We start from the raw sequence: 22032 nt of genomic DNA, 5'->3' as shown, positions 1-22032 counted from the left end.
GAGTCAGCTTCTCTCCTTTTTATCTGGTTTCAGGTGTGATTTTTATATTGCCCACACCTGTTACTTGCCACAGGTGAGTTTGAACGGGCATCACATGCTTGAAACAAAGTTATTTACCCACAATTTTGAAAGGTGCCAATAATTTTGTCCGTCTGATTTTTGGAGTTTTGTGTGAAATTATATCATTTTTGGCTTTTGTTCCCTGTTTTTTTGTGTTGTTCCAATACACACAAAGGAAATAAACATGTGTATAACAAAACATGTGTAATTGCAATAATTTTCTGGGAGAAATACTTCATTTTCTGGAAAAATATCAGGGGTGCCAACAATTTCGGCCATGACTGTACTAAGAATTATTATTCAGCAACGACAGGGCCTTCAATGCAAACTGTTTAAGCTGTTCTTAGATTATAGAAGTGTGTAGTAAAACTTTGGATCCATCGACAGGCTCTGGCCATTTTAGGGGTTAATTAAAATCAACCACTGTGTAAAACTGCCACATGACCATAAAATATTTTGCAGATTTTCTTATGTGTTTGAAGATGAATAATGATAAAATAATGGTAAAAAAAGCTTTTTTGGCACACGTGTTGTATGTTGTCACTTGAATATGTCATTACTACTACGGGGTAATGGAGAGAACATTGCAATGTTACCTGTATCAGTATTGTATCATAGAGTTGTCTGATCAAAGCTTCAACCCTTGTTGTAACCCTGTGGGTCAGTGTGTTAGCAGATCAAGTCAGAACAGGTAGATGAGGGAATCACTTCCCTGTAACGCACACACATAAACGCACCAAGGGTCACTAGGAGGTCAACTGTAGTAGAATGTTCTGCAGGTTTGTGGATGCTTGGCCTAATGAACTAGGCATAATATTAACTGGCTCTTTGCAGCCAAATTTACTTCTTAAGTTTTACACTGGAGCTATGAGGCTAATGTAGCAGAGATCTCACCAGTTTGCCCTATACAAATAACGTACCGAGGAATAAATTGTGTATTTTTTTTTCTTAGCAAACTATCGCTTTAACATATGACCAGGTCCAGATGGCAGCATGATGTCAGTCCCACCACAGATCCTCACATTGGCTCTTCTTCCAGCTTTAGAGATGCTATCTATTAAATAGTGCATGACAGAGTCTGATCTGAGGTCACTTTCATTGGTTCTCAGCCAGTTCCTTGATCAGGTACTTAAGCTTTCAGTAAGCTGTGCTACCGTGTGAGTTGAAGGCAGCTATTCTGAAATAATCATGAATGCAGTGAGGAGTTGGACCTCTCTACACAAGCTGTAACCTGGCCTTTTTGCTCCTGACACTTACCAATGGTTCGCATCTTGCCGTAAACTCTCTGAAGTCATGCTGGTGTATTCTTTGGGTTTAACACGTCTATGTCTACATCCTGGAGATTGTTCTTGTTGTGTTTAATAGTTAAAAGGGATTTTCCTTATGCAGTCGTCCACTGCTTAGTCTGCTGTTTATTATTGCTATCAAGTCAAGTGATCTTTGTTGTCATTTTTTAGTGTAACTTGTCAACAAAATGTTCTTCAGGCCTATTGGCGCTTCACACAACAGCAGCTCACTACTGAAGACTACATAAAGTTCAGATGCAAGACAGTGTGAAACAATGACCATGTTGTTCATATAATTGTGTTTTTTTAATATTGTAGCATGTTCAAGGAATGTTCCGACATGTTAGTGTTCTCTAGCATTTATTGCACTCGTTCGTTTTTCTGAGGACTTGAGGCAGAGAGCGAACTGTTAGAAGAAAAACTCTGCTTATGGCCAGCAACAGCTGAAAATAAAGCACCACAACCTGTGCAAAAGTTCTGTCTCTTTTAATACCTGTACAGTACAATATTACCATTCTTAACATAACTATGTTCATGCTTCTCAAAAATGCACCAGTTTTTACACAATATTACGCAATAATAACATCAACAGAAACCAAATTCAAATGCCAGAGAATCAGCTCTAGAAAATATGTTAACTCTTTTGAGCATGAATTAAGGATGCAGTGACACCCAGTTGGTCAAGAATCAACTGAGCAGCCAGTTGTCTGTTTAAATCAGAAGAATGAGTTTAAAATGGGCTGTAATGCCTTATGAGTATTACTATCATCAAATTGAAGTTGACATCCTGCACTATAACTTCAATCATTGCTTCATTTTAAATCAAATGTGCTGGAGCCCAGAGCAAAAACAATGAAAATTGTGTCACTGTCTAATTAGTTAGGGACTGCACTGTATTTATCACAATACAACTGTATCTATTACAATGTGTCAATACATTCAGAGCCGTTAACTGTATGTGAAATAATGATATCTGTTTGCATTCACCCAGTTGACTTTATATATGGCTTTACATTGAGAAATAAATGATAAAAAAGTCATGATTACAGACATTTTGATGTCAGATAAACTGTGTGTAGAACCATAGGGCCTCTGGTCTGGAGCTCCCCATGAATGGACCCTGCTTGCCAAAGTGACCAAAGCATGCAGCCAGCTTGCTGTTTTCCCCTTTGGGGCTTCTTTCTCTCTGTTCAGCGGAGAGAACATAGCTTATCGGTCAGGACAATCAGATTAGTCTTGTGCTTCGTTCCTGCCTGTAGTCAGGTTCAAGCCAGTTTGTCCAGGTGTTTGTGAGTGAAACACCCGCCCCAACACACACACACACACATAAGTACATACATTCAAACATACATAACTAAACACGTGCATGTTTGTTAAAAATTCAAAGCATTACTATATTGTCCAGAAAGAAGAACAGCTTGTGCATAAGAGATTTGTCATATGTCAGCATTGCTGATGTAGCAGGCTTGTCACTTTGACATACTACGATGCCATGTGAGCTGATGGAGTATAGCTGCTGTTTATACACGCAAGGGTCAGTCCTTGTCCACATTCCATGAAGTCCTGACCAATATATGCAGGGAACCCATGCTCTCATATTCAGTGGTGACATTATAAACCACACACCCTCCCTATGTGCCCTTGTGCAGTGTTCCAGAAAACCCAGACCCAAATGACCCAGCACAGAGATGAGGAAACCCTCTGTTTAACCCTTCAACTTTTTAATACTGAGCCAAAGCAGCTGTTTCTTCCTTTTAGTCCACTCTTTTCCTTTGAACAGAATCCCACCATTTTTTTTCTAAATTTCTACAGTTCAGTCATTAAGATGTATAGAAAGTCATTTAGAGTGCTTTGCTATAACATGGTTGATTGTGAAGATGGTTACTGACGCAGATTTCTTTACATATCAGTAGGAACCAGGGGTTGCAATGTCTACAATGCAAATATAGCCATTTTATTTACTATTCAAAACAACCAGTGAACCTACATGTATTATCTGAGTTTTTATATATAATGTTGATAATATAGTGGTAAATTGGAAAAAAAAAGTTTTATTTGTGTAAAGTTGTGCCTTGCAATGCATGAATGGAATAAAAAAAATAGACAAGTCTAAAAACATATCTCAAAACTATTGTAAAATAATGTTTCAGGCATTAGGCAGCATATTTGGGACAATTTTATGTAATACTTTCTCAGAGGGAGCTTTTAGAGACATGAAAAGCTTCAACATATCTTTTCTCTACACTTCACCTCAGTTCACTTCAAATGACTTTAAGTCTTAATAAAAGAATCATGCAGGAAAAAATCTGTGGAATTCCCCTTTAATAATGCGATTTCGTAATGATATTGCTGCATTTGTTTTAATCCAACAAAACTGAAACAAGTTCATCACATTTTCTATAAACAAACAAATGCTTATAAGATTATATGCACACCTCAGTTGTCTTTTGCTACTGATCCATTGAAGCAAAACATTACGAAATCTGAATTCAGTTCTAAATGGGTACATATTTTCACTTAGAAACTATCAACAGTACATCCAACACTACTATTAGTATGGCCAACATGGACACGCATGTGCTTCAGCTACTCTGGCAACAGATTTAGAGTTAATGAGGACTTTGCCAAAGTCTGTGACCATATCGTAGGCAATATGTTTGGTAACCCCTGCATGAAAAGGGTTAAACCACTAGTCTTAACTTGACTCTCACAATCTCAGTCAAAAAAAAACACACTAAGGATGGAGTCTCGGAGAGCGACAACATGGGCCTTTGTGTATACGTGTGTATGTGTTTGTAAGTGGGTGTGGACGTGGCCCTGGGGGCCTACCTTGAGGGGAAGGCAAGCTGGGGGAAGAAAAGCAGGATTGGGGCTGGAATGGCAAAATGGCAGTAGGCAGCTGAGATGGGAGGCTTAGATGAAAGCTGGCGCTTTGGGTGGTCTGTTGGGTAATGGTCTGCTTGGGGCACTGCGCTGGGCTCTGTCAACGTACAGCTCCTTTCTGGGCCTTGTTTACTCATGCAGGCGGTCATATGAATCCATACCGCTCCATACTGTACCATCAGAGGCCTTGCCTGCCTCTAGCTGGGTATATGTGTGACATTGTGTTCATCTCTTTGATGGGTTCCCATATTTCAAACATAATTCATGAGCATCTTAAGCCTTTTAAGGGAAAATCCCTTAGGGAATTTCTTTTTTAAAAAATGTAAAGACATAATCAGAGTAAATTTGTCTTCTCTCCTGGGGACAGGACTGTGCTTAGGTCAAAGCAAATGGAAAACTGGCTTTGTGACTCTCAGAACAGATGTTTTATCATAATGTTAGTATTGTGATAAAAAAAGTGTCCCTGATCATTTCGAGGTTGTTGTAGAAAAATTGTAAGGTTATTAAACTTATAATTAATTGTTTAGACATTTTCACTTATTTAATTGTTACTTATTCTATTGGCAGATGTAGAATGTTTCTTAAAATAATCAAACTTTAATAGAATAGACATATAATAAGACAGTTTCTCTAGATAAAAATAATTGAATATTCTAATAATATGCTTACAATCTCATAAAGAGAAATACTCTATTTTCTCAACTAGATTTAAGATATTATCAGATATTATCACATATTTTATTTGTAGCTCAAATTTCAAATTGGTCAGCTTTTATTTAAAAAAGTTTTTTGTTTTGTTTTTTTGTTTTTTTTTTCAAATGCCAATTAGGGTCCTAAATTACACTCTTGATTAGACAGGTTTACGCAATATTAAAAGCCTCATTTAGTGCGTTCACTAAAAAGGTGGCTCTGCCCCCAGCCTTAGGAAACAAGCCTACCATACCATCTTTGAAACCAACGTAATGAAGGTAGTTTGAGAGAGGTTGGTCTTGACATTGTCCCTCAGGTATTGGCGTAGCTCTAGAATGATTCCTCTCACTCATGTGCTACGTGCAGAAGTGGTTCACTGCACCTGAGGGTGTTTTCTTATAGACCCTGCTGACCTTAACCCTGTGGACAGCCACACTGAAATGTATAAAGATGCGCCCTTTGAGTGATTGATGCCTCACAGTAATGTATGCACCGTAGGGTTGCCCTGCTGATCCCTGCTGTCAGCCTGCTGTCCTCCTCACATCACAGCTGCTACCACAAGACCTGACCTTAGTGTTAATGACTTACATAGCTGAAGTACAAGTTCATCACTCTCTCATTTTCTCTATTTTTTTTTCTCTTTGTACCATCAGGGACCTGAAGCTTGATAACATTCTGCTGGATGCTGAGGGTCACTGTAAGCTGGCCGACTTTGGGATGTGTAAAGAAGGCATTCTGAATGGCGTCACTACCACCACCTTCTGCGGCACACCGGACTACATTGCCCCTGAGGTACAACAACCTGTAGAAGCAGAATGATTTCTCTTCCATCGTAAATCAGTCTGCTGTGGTTATGCAGTCAGTCCATCATGCACTGTGGCAGTAGTCCTGATAACACTGAATGCACGTGTCACAGCATATTTCGCACACTCTCTCTGTCTTTTTTTGTTTAGATTAGTCTTTACTGTAAAAACATTAAATATCATTGCAATAGTGATCATTTTGGAGATATAAGTTTTTCTTAGGGTATTGTCGAAATTTCTACATTTTTAGACTTTAACATTTATTTGGTCCAATTGTTTAGAAATTTCGTCACTCCGAGATGATCACTTTTTTATGGGAGCAAAAATACATATCTTTAGCTTTTAATATGCAGCACTGCGCAGAAGTCTTAGAAGGCATCTAAGCAATCTCTTTAAAACATTTATCTTGGCAATAAGTGTGCTTATGCTTCTAAAACCTATAAACTTAAGAATACATTTAAACAACAATAAAGTAAGCCTCATATCGCATTATTTAGGTGAATGTTTAGGTGATGCTGTCTACTGTCTACATTTTGTTTATTTTATTAATTTTAGTGCATTTGTAATCTTATACAAATACATTTCTTAGTAATGTTAATGCAGGTGGATCTAGTTCTAATTTCTACCGGTTTTATATTCTTATCGGCAGATGTATAAGAATAATATCAGATATTGGCTTTCGGCCAACAATTTCCATATCACTGCATCCCTACTTAATACTACTTTCCATAAGCAGATGTTTGTAAATGGTTAACAGTTAAATTATAGTATTAATACTGGCTGTATCTGTTCTAATATTGGTGTTTTTATGAGCACTTAAAAATTTACCGCTGGATGAAATAGCTTTTTAAATACAATTTTCTCAGGTACTTATGACCTCTCCAAGTCATTTTGGACTACCTCTATTGATCCATTCATCATGAAACATTGCAGTATAAAGGACAGAAAAATTAGGGTTTGATTTGACAGTGATGATTTATAAATGATTTTTCTAGAACTTTTTTCCTTCTCCTAGAAAAGTTCCGTTTTGGAAATGTTCATGCAACAGTATTTTCTTCCAATCATATGCTCTTGGAAGAAAGATTGCTATCTGATCTGTATAGTTAAAATGCTAAGCTTTGTCTTTACCTCATACAGAAGACTGTATATAAAACACCATTCCCAGTGAAATGCTTATAGTTGCTTCTCTTTCTCTATCTCTCTTAGATCCTGCAGGAGCTGGAGTATGGCCCATCAGTGGACTGGTGGGCTCTGGGGGTGCTGATGTATGAGATGATGGCGGGCCAGCCGCCATTCGAGGCTGATAATGAGGACGATCTTTTTGAGTCTATTCTCCATGATGACGTGCTCTACCCTGTCTGGCTCAGCAAAGAGGCCGTCAGCATCCTTAAAGCAGTGAGTGATCTCTCTCCAATCTCCTCACACGCCCATGTGTGCTTGGGACGGTATTTGTACTTGTAGGGGACATTTCGTCCCTGTTTCTGGCTTTCCTGCTGCTTGAGTGGTCTGCAGTGTCTCTCCTCTGACTCTTTGGCTCCTCCCTTACCCTTTCACCTATTTCCCTTCTTCCACCTCCACCCATTCCTCCTCTCTGGTGCCTCTCCCTCCCTTCCACATCAGCAGGGTTCCTGCGTTTGTGTTCACACACACTCACAGATTCCTAATGACCTGCACAGTAACTAAGCCTGCATTAATGTCTGCAAATTAAGGACATCAGTACATCATGAGTACCTAGTAAATTGCTGTAAGTTGACATTAAATGTAGAATTTGCTCTCATTAACATTTAATGAGGCATGACATAGAAACACTTGTCAGCTTGATCAGTCAGCTCTGTGATTTTCCATTTCCAGGAATATTGTGGCAAAACAATTACACAATTTTCCTTTTAGATCAAATGTTTAGCAAGTTAGTCAGCTAAGTCAGTTAACTAAGACATCTTTGGTGTTGCTTCTTTAGTTTTGTATTGGAGCTACAAGGCTAATGTTGTTAACAAGTAACAGAGGCATGCACCACACCAATTAACACCGTGCATGCTCTAAAAGTACATCACCTGGCTAAAACAGTAGTAGGAGCCATCTTGAAATCTGAATTTATTCATTTTTATAGATAATAGGATGTCATACAGAGTCACACATAAGAAAGTCTATTCATGATTACTTAACAAAGTGACATAGTTTGAGGCAAGTGTGTCATGATTTAGGTGTGCGATTTACAAGATTCCACACTTCCACTACTTGTTAGCTGCATTAGCCTCACCGCTCCATTACAAAAGCAAAAACTTTGCACAAACTTTGGCTGATCGACTACATTTAGGACAAGAGGAAAACTGTTTAACTGGAACTGTTGCCAAACTTTTCCTTTAATAGCAGACTGTGTCACAGCATCATGCTCTTTATAATGTGCACACTGTGAGTCATGGTTGTACAAACAGTAAGTTTTTATCTTCTCTCTCATTAGTTCATGACGAAAAGCCCGAATAAACGGTTGGGCTGCGTGGTGTCTCAGGGGCTGGAGGAGGCCATTAAAGTGCACCCTTTCTTCAGAGAGATAGACTGGGTTCTGCTGGAGCAGAGGAAGATCAAACCCCCCTTCAAACCACGCATTGTAAGTCCCTTCAAACTCACAACAAAAAAAGAGAAAATACCATTAAAATTCAGTTCAGATTCAAATCTTTATTGACACATGCACTGTAATTCTTACTTTACATGTTCATCCCTGGTGCCAGCTAATTTGTTTCTACATGACCATTTTCTAATCTCTCTCTGTCCCTTCGAATTACTTACTGTGCCTTTAAGACTGACATATGTAAATGAATTCTGTTCTGATTGGGTGCCTTGTATTATACCTCATTAAAAAAGCAATCTAGGCTGAAACACTGCTTATAAATTAAGTGTGAATGGGTGGAGCTAAACTGCTGTAGTCTGCACAGGAGCATATATGTAAATGAGCTGGTTTTCCGTAACATCATGAAAAGAGTGAATTCAATATGGGTTGTTTTTGAAGCTTAGTTTCCATATATGGGCTGGAAAGTGAATAGTATGTTTTGAAATTTTAAGTGTTAACATACTGTATCAAACTTTTTTTATTTCAAAACGGTGAAATTTCCCATGACAGGGGGCCCTTTAAGAATTTGTTTTTCCATTCAGTTTACACCACTAGCATAATGCTAAATAACATTTCACTTTGTAGTAAACAGTGATAATGACTGCCAGATGTCTTCTTAGGAAAAATTGGAAAATAAACATTACTTGAGCTTGGGGCCAAGTTAGATTTTAAAGGGCCCATATAAAGGGACCATATAATTTGAGAATATGTAAATATTGTTTCAAAATGCACTGTTCACTCCCCAGTACATACAGTCCATATATGGAAACCAAGCTGCAAAAAACAGCCCATTCTATATTCACTGTTTCTGTGATGCCAGCACATGTCAGGTTATTGAGCATACAGAAATGTAGCCCTGCCCATTCATGCTGAAGTTATAAGGAGTGTTTCAGCTCAGGCTGCATTTTAAGTAATGCATAATACAGAGCAGTCAGAAAAGAGCTCATTTACATATATCAATTTAAAAGGCACAGTGACAAAACAGCTTCTTTAATTCTGAGGTATAAAGAAAGGTTGGATGGAGGTGTGACACTACTTCTGATTTCCTGGGCAGTACCTTAACTAGGCTCTTTGAGACACACCCTGGGGGTGCAATCAACTGTATTTACATACATGTAATGTAATACAAAATAATATTACAATATAATGTATAAAATGTATTTTATATAATGTAAAATAAAAAAACAAGTAGATATGTATTTGAAACAGTCACATAAAGTGCAGTAAACAAGTAATGGTCCAAATCAACTATTATAGTACAATTAACCTATAAAATGTAAAAGCGGTGGGGGACATCTCGTATATAAGACCAGACTCGTATCATATAAATACTTTCATGTGCTAAATATATATTATGCAGAACACAGGAAGAGACTCACGCCACCTATTTAGAGACTGCCTACTTTAACTGACGCGCACCTCTGTGCGTTTGTGGTCTAGACTGAAAGTCAGATGCCACAACGACATCGCTCTGCTTCTGCTTTCCCATGGTGGGAGAGGATGTGAGTGTGTCTGTATGCCTGCATATTTGTGTGTGTGTTAGAGACAAGAAGTTTGTATCCAAGCATGTGTGGTAAGAAGAGAGGTCACAGGAAGGTGAAGAGAAAGTATTGCGATTGCTTGTCCTTTTGCCTTTCTGATTAACCTTCATCTGACCTTCCTTCATACCACACAGGCTGACACCAAGTTTCTGTGTTAGTAAAATTAGGAAACAAAGAGACAGCGAGAAACGTGTCTCTCTGCAGAAAGTGAAAACATGAAACATGAAATTAAACATTTTCTCATTCTCATCCTAGCACTGGTCAAAGCCAGTAGTGGTATTATTTAGACATTTAAAGGCCACTCTAAAAAAGAAAAGGGCTGTCTTATGATCTTATGACCTCATGATCTACGATAATTGTTGGAATCGTTACACATGAGAGTCACTGACATCTATAACTCACTCAGACATTTCCTTCTCAGTCAACCTTTCCAAAGTCATCCCCCTCATTGTTTTTTTAAAAACGCTATGAAATCAGAATAAACAACATTGCAGTCTGATTGTAAGAAGTACAGTGCTGTGCAAATGTCAGAGAAAGTAAGTACAAGTTTTAGCATCATAGAAAAAGCAGAAAATTACACAGAAGCTGCAACAACTAAATATAACATCAGTTGTTTAAGCAGGGTCCATACTCTGCTTCCATTCTTTTCGGGAGACTTGCTTTCAGTTTTTCAAAGAAATCTGTAGGGATATTTTTCCACACCTCCAAAGTTCAGTCTTAGAAGTTGGTTGCATTTTGTACTTTAACAGTCCAAGTATTAATAACATGAAGGTGCTCGTCTTTGCAGTAACTGTTAGAATACCTTTAGAATACAGTGAGGGGAAACAAGCATTTAGACACATTTCATTTTGTTATTTAATATATTTCCAGTGCATATATCAAAATTCAAAATTTACAAATGTTATCTTCTGATTTTGTACTTACACATATGAAAAGAAAGTATGTATTCATAAACATAAAGATTGAAATCAGTGAGGAAAGAACTATTCAGACACCACAAATGAATAACATTAATATTTTGTTTCAAAGCTATTGTTGCCAGTTACAGCTTTAAGATGTCTACAGTAAGTAATTTGCTTTTTCCAGCATGATAGTTTCATTTTGGCCCATTCTTCTTGGCAGACCATCTTCAATTCCCCAAGGTTACAAGGCTTTCCTCTGTTGGACTCACGATTTCAATATTCTTCATGAATTTTGAATGGGTTTCAAATTGGAAGATTGGCTAAGCACATTCACCATCTTTTTTTGGAAACTAGTCTTGAGTTATTCTGCCTGTCTTGTTGAAGCGTCCATTTCCTCCCCATAGTCTTGGCTGATGATATGAAAGTAAATTCTTCTCTAGAAAGTGCCAATATTGCTCCATTCATGTTTCCTTTGATGACTTATAATGCCCCAGTACCGTTGGCCGAGGAGCAGCCTCATATCTTGATGCTCCCACCTCTGTGCTTCACTGTGGGTAGTGTTTTTTGAAACATATGCCCATCCCTTCTTTCTCCAAACATGACGAGCTGAAATTAGCCAAATAGTTCTGCTTTGTTTTGTCTGACCAGAGTATACTGTGCCAAAAGAGTTCTGATTCGAAATGCTCATGTGCAAATTTTCAACATGCATCTGAGCAGTTTTGCATGGAGTGTCTGAACAGAGATGATTTCTGAGCACTTCTTTGTTTATTGTTTTCTGTGTAACTATTGTTGCTGCTGCTTTCAGGCCGTCCTGCAACTCTGTTGAAGTGACTGCTGGCTTCTCTCTTATCTTACGTGTGTTCATTTGAAGTGGATGCATTGGAAATATATTGCATAACAAAAGCAAGTGTCTCAATACTTGCTTCCTGGGGGAAAAAAAAACTCACAGAGCAGTTATTATTTGGGTGGTGGATCATTCTCAGCAGCGCTGCTGGAGTTTTTAAACACCTCAGTGTCACTGCTGGACTAAGAATAGTCCACCAACCAAAGATATCCAGCCAGCGTCCTGTGGGCAGCATTCTGCGACCACTGATGAAGAACTAAAGGATGACCAACACAAACTGTGTAGGAGTGTCTGAAAGAGTGGACAGTAAGTGGACACAGTGTTTAAAAACTCCAGCACCACTGCTGTGTCTGATCCACTCGTACCAGCGCAGCACACATTAACACACCACCACCAAGTCAGTGTCGCTGCAGTGCTGAGAATGATCCACCATCCAAAAAATACCTGCTCTGTGGTGGTCCTGTGTGGGTCCTGACCGTTGAATAACTGAGTAAAAGGAGGCTAATAAAGTAAGCAGAGAATTGTCACTGTAGAACTACAAAGTGCTCCTATGTGGTAAGTGGAGCTGATAAAATGGACAATAATGAATCCCCCCTTTTTCTCTCTGCAGAAAACCAAGAGGGATGTGAATAACTTTGATCAGGATTTTACACGTGAGGACCCCGTCCTCACTCCCGTGGATGATGCCATTATTAAGCAGATCAACCAGGAGGAGTTCAAGGGTTTCTCCTACTTTGGAGAAGAGACACTGGCCTAAAATTCAGCCTCAGAGTACCTGTCCAAACACACAATACACCCCCCCACACACACACACACACACACACACATACACAGACATGTCTGGTGAGAAACAGAAGGATACAAGAGGATCGAAGCATTGATGGGTAGGATAAGGCAGTGGCTGCAGTCACGGCGAGAGGTCCATGGTGTGCTTCTGAAGCTACTACTGCTTTCGTTCTTTTTTCTCCTGTGTGTTCTTCTCCGAACGCTTCCTCTTGCCTTCTTTCACTTCAGCTCTTTTCATCCCAAGGCCTCTCCAGCCACACTGATGCTCCAGTACTGAAAGCTCCTTCTGGATTTCCAAACTGCTGCGTCCTCTGCAGATGGAAAGGAGGGGTGGGTTTGCACTCTTGAACCAAAATTTGAGGATACCAATGATTGTACTAGTGTTAGGAATCAGGTGCACAAAGAGAAGATGCTGATGATGTCAAAGAAGAAGAGTATGCCCTGCAGTCAAATGCCTTTTTGTGTATTCGGTTGAAATCTTGGGAGCAATTTTGTAACATATAAAAATGTTTGGAAAAAAGGTTTATAAGTATACAGTATATTCCCTCACAGTGTTATGATGGTCTATGAAGAATGACAACCTGCTGTACATGAGTTGTGTTGATCCGCAGTGTTGACTGGTCGGCCTGTGTCCATGTGCATGCATCTGCATGAGTGAGTGCACATGCCATTTTTTTTAAGCTCTTAATTTTGGTTGTCGTTTTCATGTGTTTTTTGTTTTGTTTTGTTTTTGTTTTTGTTTTTGTTTTTCTGCATTGGTTCTCCCTCTCTGCTTGGCTGTGCAGAGCCTGCTATGTTTGTACAGTGCCCTGCCACTATGCAACAGGCGGCATAGTCGAGGGCAGAGAGGCCAGTGCTCGTAGCTGTCTTGCCCTTTGTACAGAGCATAAAATGTACATAATATCTGCTCCAAAGCCTGTGAAAGCTTCAAATAGAGTAGTCAACTGTTGCATGGTCTGGCAAATTATGTCATTATTTGAGTAGTACAAGTCTATGGAGAGAAAAAAAAAGTTTCTGATATCCATGTGCAATACCCTGAAGATATTTTTCTCTTCTGTTTCTGTTATTATTATTATTATTATTATTATTATTTGCTGTTGTTTGTTGTAAGTTTCTCTTGTGTGGTCTTTTGCTGTCACCCCTGCTGATCTCAAATGGTGATGACCATTCTGTGCTTTAGAAGCCCAGGAGAACAGCAGGATGTTGATGTTGGCCTAATGAGGAGGGTCTGTCTCTCTCTTTCTCTTTGTGTGTGCGTCTCCATATACCACTCTCATGTACATAGAACAGAGTCTGTGGAATGTAGTGGAATAATGTGTGCGCTCATAATTTATTCTACAATCTACATACGTGGTTACCCTCCTCATTGCGCCACCAAGCAGTTCGCTTCCTTCTGTGCTTTGTGCGTCTGCATATTTCAAACAAGTAAGCCTTGCTAGGCCACACCCTGATTCTTTTGAATAGGTTTTTCCCCGTGTGATTCAATCATGTACATTTTCCGATAGTGGAATTAGTCATTTATAAAATGTGAAGAAAGCTGAGGAAGAGGTCAGTAAGAGAAAAGGGTCAATTTCAGGCGAACTAATTAAAAACCTTGCTGGAATGTGATGACTTTGCTTGAACAATTCAGTGGCAGATTGACAAATCTCCAATTTTATTTGAAAATGAATGGTTCTTTTATTGACCACTCCCATTTGCCCACTTTTTCTCTTGATTTTAATTGTATGTTCTTATTTCTTAATGTATTTTATGACTTTTTATGTTGTACTGTTGCTCATTTGTCTGTGGGTCAATCTTGGTCAACTTTGCTTGTATTTGTGGAAGCCTTTCCCTACCAGCCGTCCACGTCACCATTCTACCTGTCACCTTCTTTTTCTCTACCATGCCAAACACTTTGTCTCAGCTCTGGTTTGTTTTCTTTCCATTTTTTTTTTCTTTTTTTTTCTGTAAAATAATGAATTTGCTATGTAGGAACCAACAATGGTCTGTCTTCAAAGTCAACATAAATAAAACAAACAGCTCAAACATTACCTCTTAAATTAAGTGCAAAAGTTTGTCTGGCTGAATATTTAATATTTGCGCATACAGTATTAAAATACATAAAGGTTTCATAATGTATGATAGTGCTGTATGTATTATATACATCTTGTATTGGACTTTAGTTTCTGTTTGGTGAAGCTTTGTGTGCACAGAGGTATATCCTTTTTTTTCTGGATACACTAGCGGTCTCATTGTAAGCATTTTATTATGTGCCAAACGTACTGTAATCTAAAGGATGTGAATGTGTTTGGTTTTTGTTTTGAACCTATTAAATAATAAGATGTCAAAAATGGTCTTGTCTGTCTTCGAGTTCTAAAAGTTGCCCTGGAGTGAAAGTGCTGTCGGGCTGGTTTGGTCAGATGCCAAGCAGCCTGTTTCAGAGTCAAATGGTGTCACATTCTTTTTGGAAAAACCTCATATATTATCTCTTGCCAAGCAAGAATCTCTTCAGAGTTCAAAGCTTAAAATCTATCTTATCCTCCTCTTTTAGGATTACTAGAATACTACAGAGTTAGGCTAACAACCTAGTTTAACCTTTAGCCTCAATGTGGATTTGTTTTGTTTTCGTTCCTAGTTGTTTTAATTCTTAGTTACTAATAATAAATGGTATATTAAAATATGATGTCAATATATTCTTCTTCTTCTTCTTATTATTATTATTATTATTATTATTACTCATCTGCAGCTATCAGTATCCAATAGATGCAAAGATTATAAAGGCTGTTATAAAGGCTATTAATATCTAATCGACTCGAAGATTATTATTCATATAATATTAATGATTAATACTTTATTTACATATAAAATACTACCGTTATCATTATTATTACCCATCTGTATTACGACCAGGTCGGCCCTCCTACGCTGACTAGCTAATAGTATCCATTCTGCATTAGGCTTATTATTTCTGGGTTTGGATTGGTTAATAGGATCCCCCTCCTGCGCTGGGATTGGTTAGTATAATATCACTTGCTGCGCTAAGATTGGCTAACAGCTCAGACTCAAAGGATCGGCCTACTGTTTATGAGAATGCACTTAAACCAGTGCCTGCGCAGGAGGCGGGGTCTTGTCGGAATACAGGTGGAACTGTGTGTGAATACGGGTGGGTTGTAGAGTGAACTGGCTCTAACCCAGATAAACAGCAGTAAAGGACACAGAGCTCCAGCGGAGAGCTGTTATCGACCTTTAAAGCGTCCTGCTCGAGCCACCCGTGTCAGACAGGGGGAGGGAGTGCGATCCTCGGCAGTGCTCTGAGACTGCACTCAACCACTTCCACACATTCACGGAGAATTACCGCCCTCAGCCCCGGCATGGACTTTCAGGACAAGAGATAAATGGTCGTACGCTAGTCGTGGATGTTGCCGAGTTCTACCCTTAAAAAGTTTTCTACTTGTTGTTGCTGTTCGAGAGTTGAGTGAAGGGCGTCCGATTAGGAATCTCGTCTTCCACCTTAGTCAACCATGACTGCTGAAAAAGAGAAGAAGAGGTAAGGCTGTGATTTTTCTCTTCTTTTTTTTTAATTTAACATAATTTGAGCTTGTTCGTTCAGTATTATTAGGAGTCGAGAGTGTTTGTGTTTGTCTTGCTCTCTGCTGCGGTGAGCTTCACTGAGGGTTGGTTTTGACGTACTTCTACCTTTACTGAGCTGCCTTAGTTTGCACAGGTTGGTAATTCACATTTTATTGCTCCAAAACCTGAACGAAACAGATCTTCAGATCTACCCGAGTTTCTCGCGCGGGCCCAGTTTCGCTCTCTGATTTGATCAAAGTAACTGCGCCAGTCGTACCTGTAGCAGGTTGCGTTAGATGGCTACGTCTTCATTGGCCGCCTTCACCCTGCTCTCACTGTGCGGCTAACCAGCTTTTTTAGTGCCGATGCTCATGGAAAGATAAATTGATGAGGTTTTCTAAAAACATGGGTTGTTGTTTGTAGGACAGAGCTGACAGCAGAGAGAGAGAGAGAGAGAAGGAAAACGCGCAAAAAGATCATAACCATAGTTGTCAATTTGCTGTTTATTCTGACAGGTCTGCCTGGGAAGGGCGCTTATACGGCTGTAAATGTGATTTTGTGTTCTTTGTTAGGTTAAGTACAGCTTTTCTTTTGTAATGCCGAGACTCGGTGAATTAAATCGTTTTCCAATTTAGATATGACGTTGTAAGCGGAGGGGTCATAATCGGGCGTTATTTATGACCCTAAATTGTTGGCCTGAGGAAGACAATTACGAATCCAACATGCTGAAATGAAAATGTCCGATTGGTTTAAAGTTCAATGTGAGAGAGCTGAAAATAGCCTGGAGAGCCACGGGGCTAAACAGCAGATGTGCAGGTGGGTTAGTATCTATGTGACAGGGTTGACTTAACAAAGCTTAGCACCAACTGAACTTTTTCATTGTAATTGGTTATAAATCAGTCAGAAGTCCTGAGTAGATTTTTGCTGTAATGAGATCTTATGCTTTCTCATGTTAATCAACATTACTTGTATTTGCATGTTCTTGAATGTGTGGACTGGGTTGCCTTTCTTTTTTTTAATGACAAGAAGGTGGCTTCAGGCCTACTTTGCGTGTCTGTCACCTTTACCCCAGCACATGGGCTTTGAAAGAGAGCAGGCCTGCCCCATGACCCACAGTAATTAAATCAAAATGCAAAAACAAAAAGGAAAAAAGAGTGGCCCACTCGTGTATATATCATGAATATATAGGTTTATATTGGCCCTTTCACATTCTGTCTTCTTGGAGTTACATAATGTGACACAACACTGTGTGAAAATGTAAAAATGAAATGCTTTGTGATGAGATTAGATGCTAAAACCGAAAATGACTATTTGGAACTCTTTAATGAATCTCTTTTTCTGTGCGCTGAAGTGAGGTCCTGTTTTGCATTTGGTGCAAAGGCAACACTGAGTGCCTTTTTATTGCCACCTGCACTGCACTAGTGGGCATGCTGAGTCAAAAAGATCCCTGTTGGTAGCATATTCACAATTCATTAGTCACTCGCAATTGCTTCCTAGACAGCTTGACATGTTGGGCCATGATTGGGTGCTTGTATGGTGGATTTCATGGTATTTGTTGAAGTTATCTTTTTGGTATCCTGCATGTATTACATTCAACATTCAGTGTGTGATATCAGAAATATTGCATTGGAAGATTGAGTTTACAACTGGGAAAAAAATCTATACTTTTTTTCTGTACGGTGAGGTTGTAAGCTGACTCTGGCTGTTGGACGCCTAAGGGATGGTTAAAGAAGGACTGATTTGTTCTCAGTGCTTGGGCCATCAGTTGCTTGTTAGAGGGGACATAATGTTCCAGTGCAGATGGAGATTAGCAGGTAATTGTTCACCTTCCTTTCACAGTGTGGAAAAGCACAGAGAGATGGGCAGCGAGAACAGAACGCTTAGGAGAACACACCAGAGCAGCCGCTGCCTCTTCTACCCTCTGCTCTGGAGCTTTATCAGGCCACTGGCCCTTTGCAAATTCAGATTCAGTTTGGCTCACGTTTCTACAACTCCATTGTCAGCTCTATAATTTAGTCTGATGTCTTCAGAGTGTGGTCTTTAAGCTAAATTGTCCCTTTGGAAGAGGAGATGGTACAGGTGTGTGTGTGCGTCTGTGTGTCTCTTGAGAGAGAGAGAGAGAGAGAGAGAGAGAGAGAGAGAGAGAGAGGGAGAAATGAGATAGATTGGCTTAGTATAATCACATAATCACTCGTAATTACATTATAAGAGACTTTATCTCCCTTTATTCAAATTGACAAGTATTTTTCTCCATGCAGTTCTAATCCTTGCTCTTCATTCTCCAGCACATACATTCTAATACAATAACACCTTAAAAACAATTAATGCTGTTAGTGATAAATGCTTTCCTGTCATAGATCAGGCTAAGGGTTGCTCATAGCTGTCCAGTAGGGGCAGTACAATAATGTGCGGATCCACTGTGCATGAATGGAGGCTCTGTGTGGTCTGCCTTTCTCTGAATTCTGCTCTAATCTTGTTAAGGGGAGAGAGTCAGTGAGAGAGGGGCGAGGGTCAGTTCAGCAATCATGTGATTGCCTGTTTTCTTTTTCTTCTCAATCGAGTGAGCAAAAAGGCCTCAGGCTGTGGGGAATAGGTGTAGGAGTTCGGCCATTGTACATGCTAAAGGGCCCACATTCTAGATTTTTCTAGTATTTTCCTCTTTTTTCCCTGAGGTCCACTTGTGACATTTGTGTGGTCTTATGTACCAAAACGGTCACAATTCAGTTTCATGTTCAAACTTTAAATCAAACAGACTGCTTCTGGTACTGTGCCTTTATATATGTAAATGACCTGTGTTCTTATTGGCTCTTCTGTTTAGTGCCTCACTCATAAAGCAGTTCATGCTGAAAACTCCTTATAACTTCAGCATGAATGGACAAGCTAAACTGCTGTAAACTGAACAGGTGGATGTTAAGGTGTTGCATCATAAAAATCATGCAGTCAAAACTTAAAAATGAATTTCGCAGCTTGATTGTCCAATGATGGAACATATGGCTGTATGAGAAGTGAATGAAACTGAAAGTACTTCAAAAAATTCAAAAATGATCTTTTTCCTGATATAGGCCCTTAAAGCACTGCAAAAATTAGTGAGAACCTCTTTCTTGCCTTTTCTCTCTCCTCCTTCACATACATGCAAATCTGCCTTAGGATTGTTGCTGACCTTTCACCTTAACCAATCAAGAATCTGACTGACACTTTTAATCAAAGCTAGTCTATAAGTAAAGGCCAAGAGGAGTGGCTAGTTGATAGCTGTCGCCTAATGTCTTTAGTGGCTCATTATGGTATAGTAACTCGGTGAAAGGTGCAGGGGAACATTAAGCTGTGTGAATGTGCAAATAACACAGACGTGTCAAAATTGCTGACAGCACACTGTACTGTTCACCTTGACCCACTGTTTTCCTTATCAAATATTACAGCTGCATGCAAACTGCTCTAGTGCATATACATCCAGAAGCCATTTGGCCTATTAAAAGTAGAGCTGCTTGCAGTGCAGGCTCGAGGTGGAGGTCAGCAGCTGGAGTGTGTGGGAACTGGATGCAGTAGCCTGGCCGAGGGCAGGGGACAGTGCAATAGGCCCCTCCATTCTGATGAACAGAGCCGGGGGGAATGGGGCCAAGGAGAGGCCAGGCTACTGCAGAGAGAAAACCACAGCCAAAACTAGCCAATTATGCTGGACTACAGTATATCATGAGCTCTTTCTTGTAATTTATTCAGAAATAAATGGATTTACCTTTACTTTTTGGCCAGTGACCATTTGTTTAGAATGTACATGATCTATATGTATATATATATATATATATATTTAATGGACTGCATGTGTGCTACTGTACCTTCTTACTTTTGATTATAGCGATGTACTCATGTTATTAGAGGACTAACAGTATGCTGTAAGTAAGTCTTTATTACCATACAGCAAGACATTTGCATGTTTGCTTCCACAGGCTTTATAGTGCTAATAGTTATGAGAATGTAATGATATACACTGAAAGTGATGCATTAAATCTACTTGATTCGAACATGTCTTTACACATGAATAAAATATACTATATCTGTACAGTTATTTCTAAGAAAAGTTACTACGTTAGCTTCTCAGCAGTAGCGCACAGCTGCAGCTCTGCACACCGGGATCAAAGCGGACTCCGGGTCGTTTGTCACAGCTTGAGAGACTTTCACAATTCCAGGTGACAGTATCAGTTTTAACTCCAGCTGCAGTTGAAATAAGTTTTCTTACCGTCCCGAATAGCTTGTTAGCTAGCTAGCATGTTCCTAGTTGCATTTATTTCCGATAATAAACGTTAGCTAGCCGGCTAGCTAGCTAACCATACTGGTATAAATCGGTTTCAAGCGGCTTAAAAGCCTTCATCACTCCACCGAAGAGTTTACCAGAACATTTTCATTTTTAAAGCTGCACTATGTAAGATCTCTGGTGGAATAGCTCGTAGCATGCGGAAGAATATTATGTAACGTGGGTTGTGCATGGGACATCTCCCTTCCCTCTTCCCCCGCCAAACCCAAGGAGCGGATGAATTGACTTTTGCGAGAACGCTAAAAAAGAGCCCGGTCCAAACTTAAGGACGTGTCTTCTGAGGATTTAAGTGAATTTATCCAGAGAATTTGTAAAGAGTAAAATTGCTCAGTGTTGTTTCCCAGCTTTGTCAGACGCTAGAGGGCGCTCCTGAACAAGTCCAAAATGAATGGGTTAAAATGGCGCATTTGAGCAAAATCAGTTTGTAAATGCTAACCGGTCAGCACTCAGTAGCAGTCTTGCTAGCGTCCTACCCAAAAAACCTGTTTGCTATAGAAAAACAATATATGGACAGAGGTAGGTTTACTTAATAGTGAAAATTAAAGGAAGGTCCTGGACACCCCCACCCCCATTTGAGGACTTGCTCGTAGTGGGCGCCCTGATATAACGGGATAAATGGAAAGTGGCCAGGCTCCCCTTAAACAGGCTCTGGAATGACCTAACATTATTCTGCATCTAAACATTAATAGCCTACATAAAGACGTGTGATGTGGTTCAAAATCCAAGTTTGTATTCCTGCAGACTGGACCAACTCCAAATAGGAAGGACTTGGCTCCAAATGGGTTTTTCTAAACTCCAAATAGGAGAAGCTTAACACCAAATTTCACTACAGATGGGTTTGTGTTCTGTAAAATATTAATCTAAATGATTGATTAAATAGTATGATTTTTTGTGTGTGTGTCTGATGAACACATGAGAATAGAAGCAAATATCATCTCACTGACATTGATTGGCCTAAAAGTCACAGAGCTCATACCCTGATCTGTAAATAATTAACTGTACTTCTTGTACTACTTGTTTATCTGGAAAAAAGCGAATCTGCACAGATTAGGTTCAGTCTATGTAAGACAGCAAAAGTGCTGGTAGAATAAGAGTTAATTTTAATATTCACACAGATCCTTATTCACTTGACTTTTAGACAGATAACATGAAATCTAAAGAGGAAGGAATTACATTAGACTACATTGTGGATTAGAGCTGGGCAATACGATAATATTTTATCATTATCGAATTGTCACAACATGCTTTTATGAGCATATCATGGATATCATCAGTACTTAATTCATTACAAAGTGAGCATAATTAGGCCTGTTTAATTGGATATAGTGCAGTACAGTTTGTAAAACACTGAATAAAAATAACTGCAGAAGGTGTATTATTATAGTATTTTTTTATTTGTGGCACCACAGATTCTATTTTGTCTATTCCAACTTATTAAATCTCAGAAAAACTAAACATTGTGATGCATTTAGTATATCGTGAAAATGTCTTAAAGTACCATGATGTAATTTTTTGCCATATCACCCACTCGGCTCTAGCCCATTTAACTAATATACTGAATATCAGATGGACATTGTGACCTGTCCATGTATTCAGTGCACAAATTACTATGAATTTATTATTGAACAGTAATGATTTTTCAGTACCTTATAGTATTTCAGTTAGGTTTTTATTAAAAAAAGCTAAATAGATAATTATGATTTATGCAACGGCAAAAAGAAAATTAATAATTATGTCACCGGTAAGAATTCATTTTTTTCCTATTCAGTTATTAAAA

General features: G+C 39.1%; 2 protein-coding genes across 2 annotated transcripts in view; both read left to right on the top strand.

The window, feature by feature from the left end:
- The window catches only part of prkcea (protein kinase C, epsilon a), an 80900-nt gene extending 66169 nt beyond the window's left edge, over positions 1-14731 (top strand). The window contains exons 12-15 of the mRNA XM_036572405.1: positions 5573-5711; positions 6929-7117; positions 8181-8327; positions 12225-14731. Coding sequence (XP_036428298.1) covers positions 5573-5711; positions 6929-7117; positions 8181-8327; positions 12225-12371 — 622 coding nt within the window. The 3' untranslated portion in view covers positions 12372-14731. The remainder of the gene's footprint in view (positions 1-5572; positions 5712-6928; positions 7118-8180; positions 8328-12224) is intronic.
- Positions 14732-15580: 849 nt separating this feature from the next.
- epas1a (endothelial PAS domain protein 1a) overlaps positions 15581-22032 on the top strand; it is a 31374-nt gene continuing 24922 nt past the window's right edge. The window contains exon 1 of the mRNA XM_036572404.1: positions 15581-15926. Coding sequence (XP_036428297.1) covers positions 15901-15926 — 26 coding nt within the window. The 5' untranslated portion in view covers positions 15581-15900. The remainder of the gene's footprint in view (positions 15927-22032) is intronic.

This window comes from Colossoma macropomum, unplaced genomic scaffold (assembly GCF_904425465.1).
Source record: "Colossoma macropomum unplaced genomic scaffold, Colossoma_macropomum, whole genome shotgun sequence".
NCBI lineage: Eukaryota > Metazoa > Chordata > Actinopteri > Characiformes > Serrasalmidae > Colossoma > Colossoma macropomum.
Note: the sequence above shows the minus strand (reverse complement) of the source record. Positions and strands in the feature narration are given on the sequence as shown.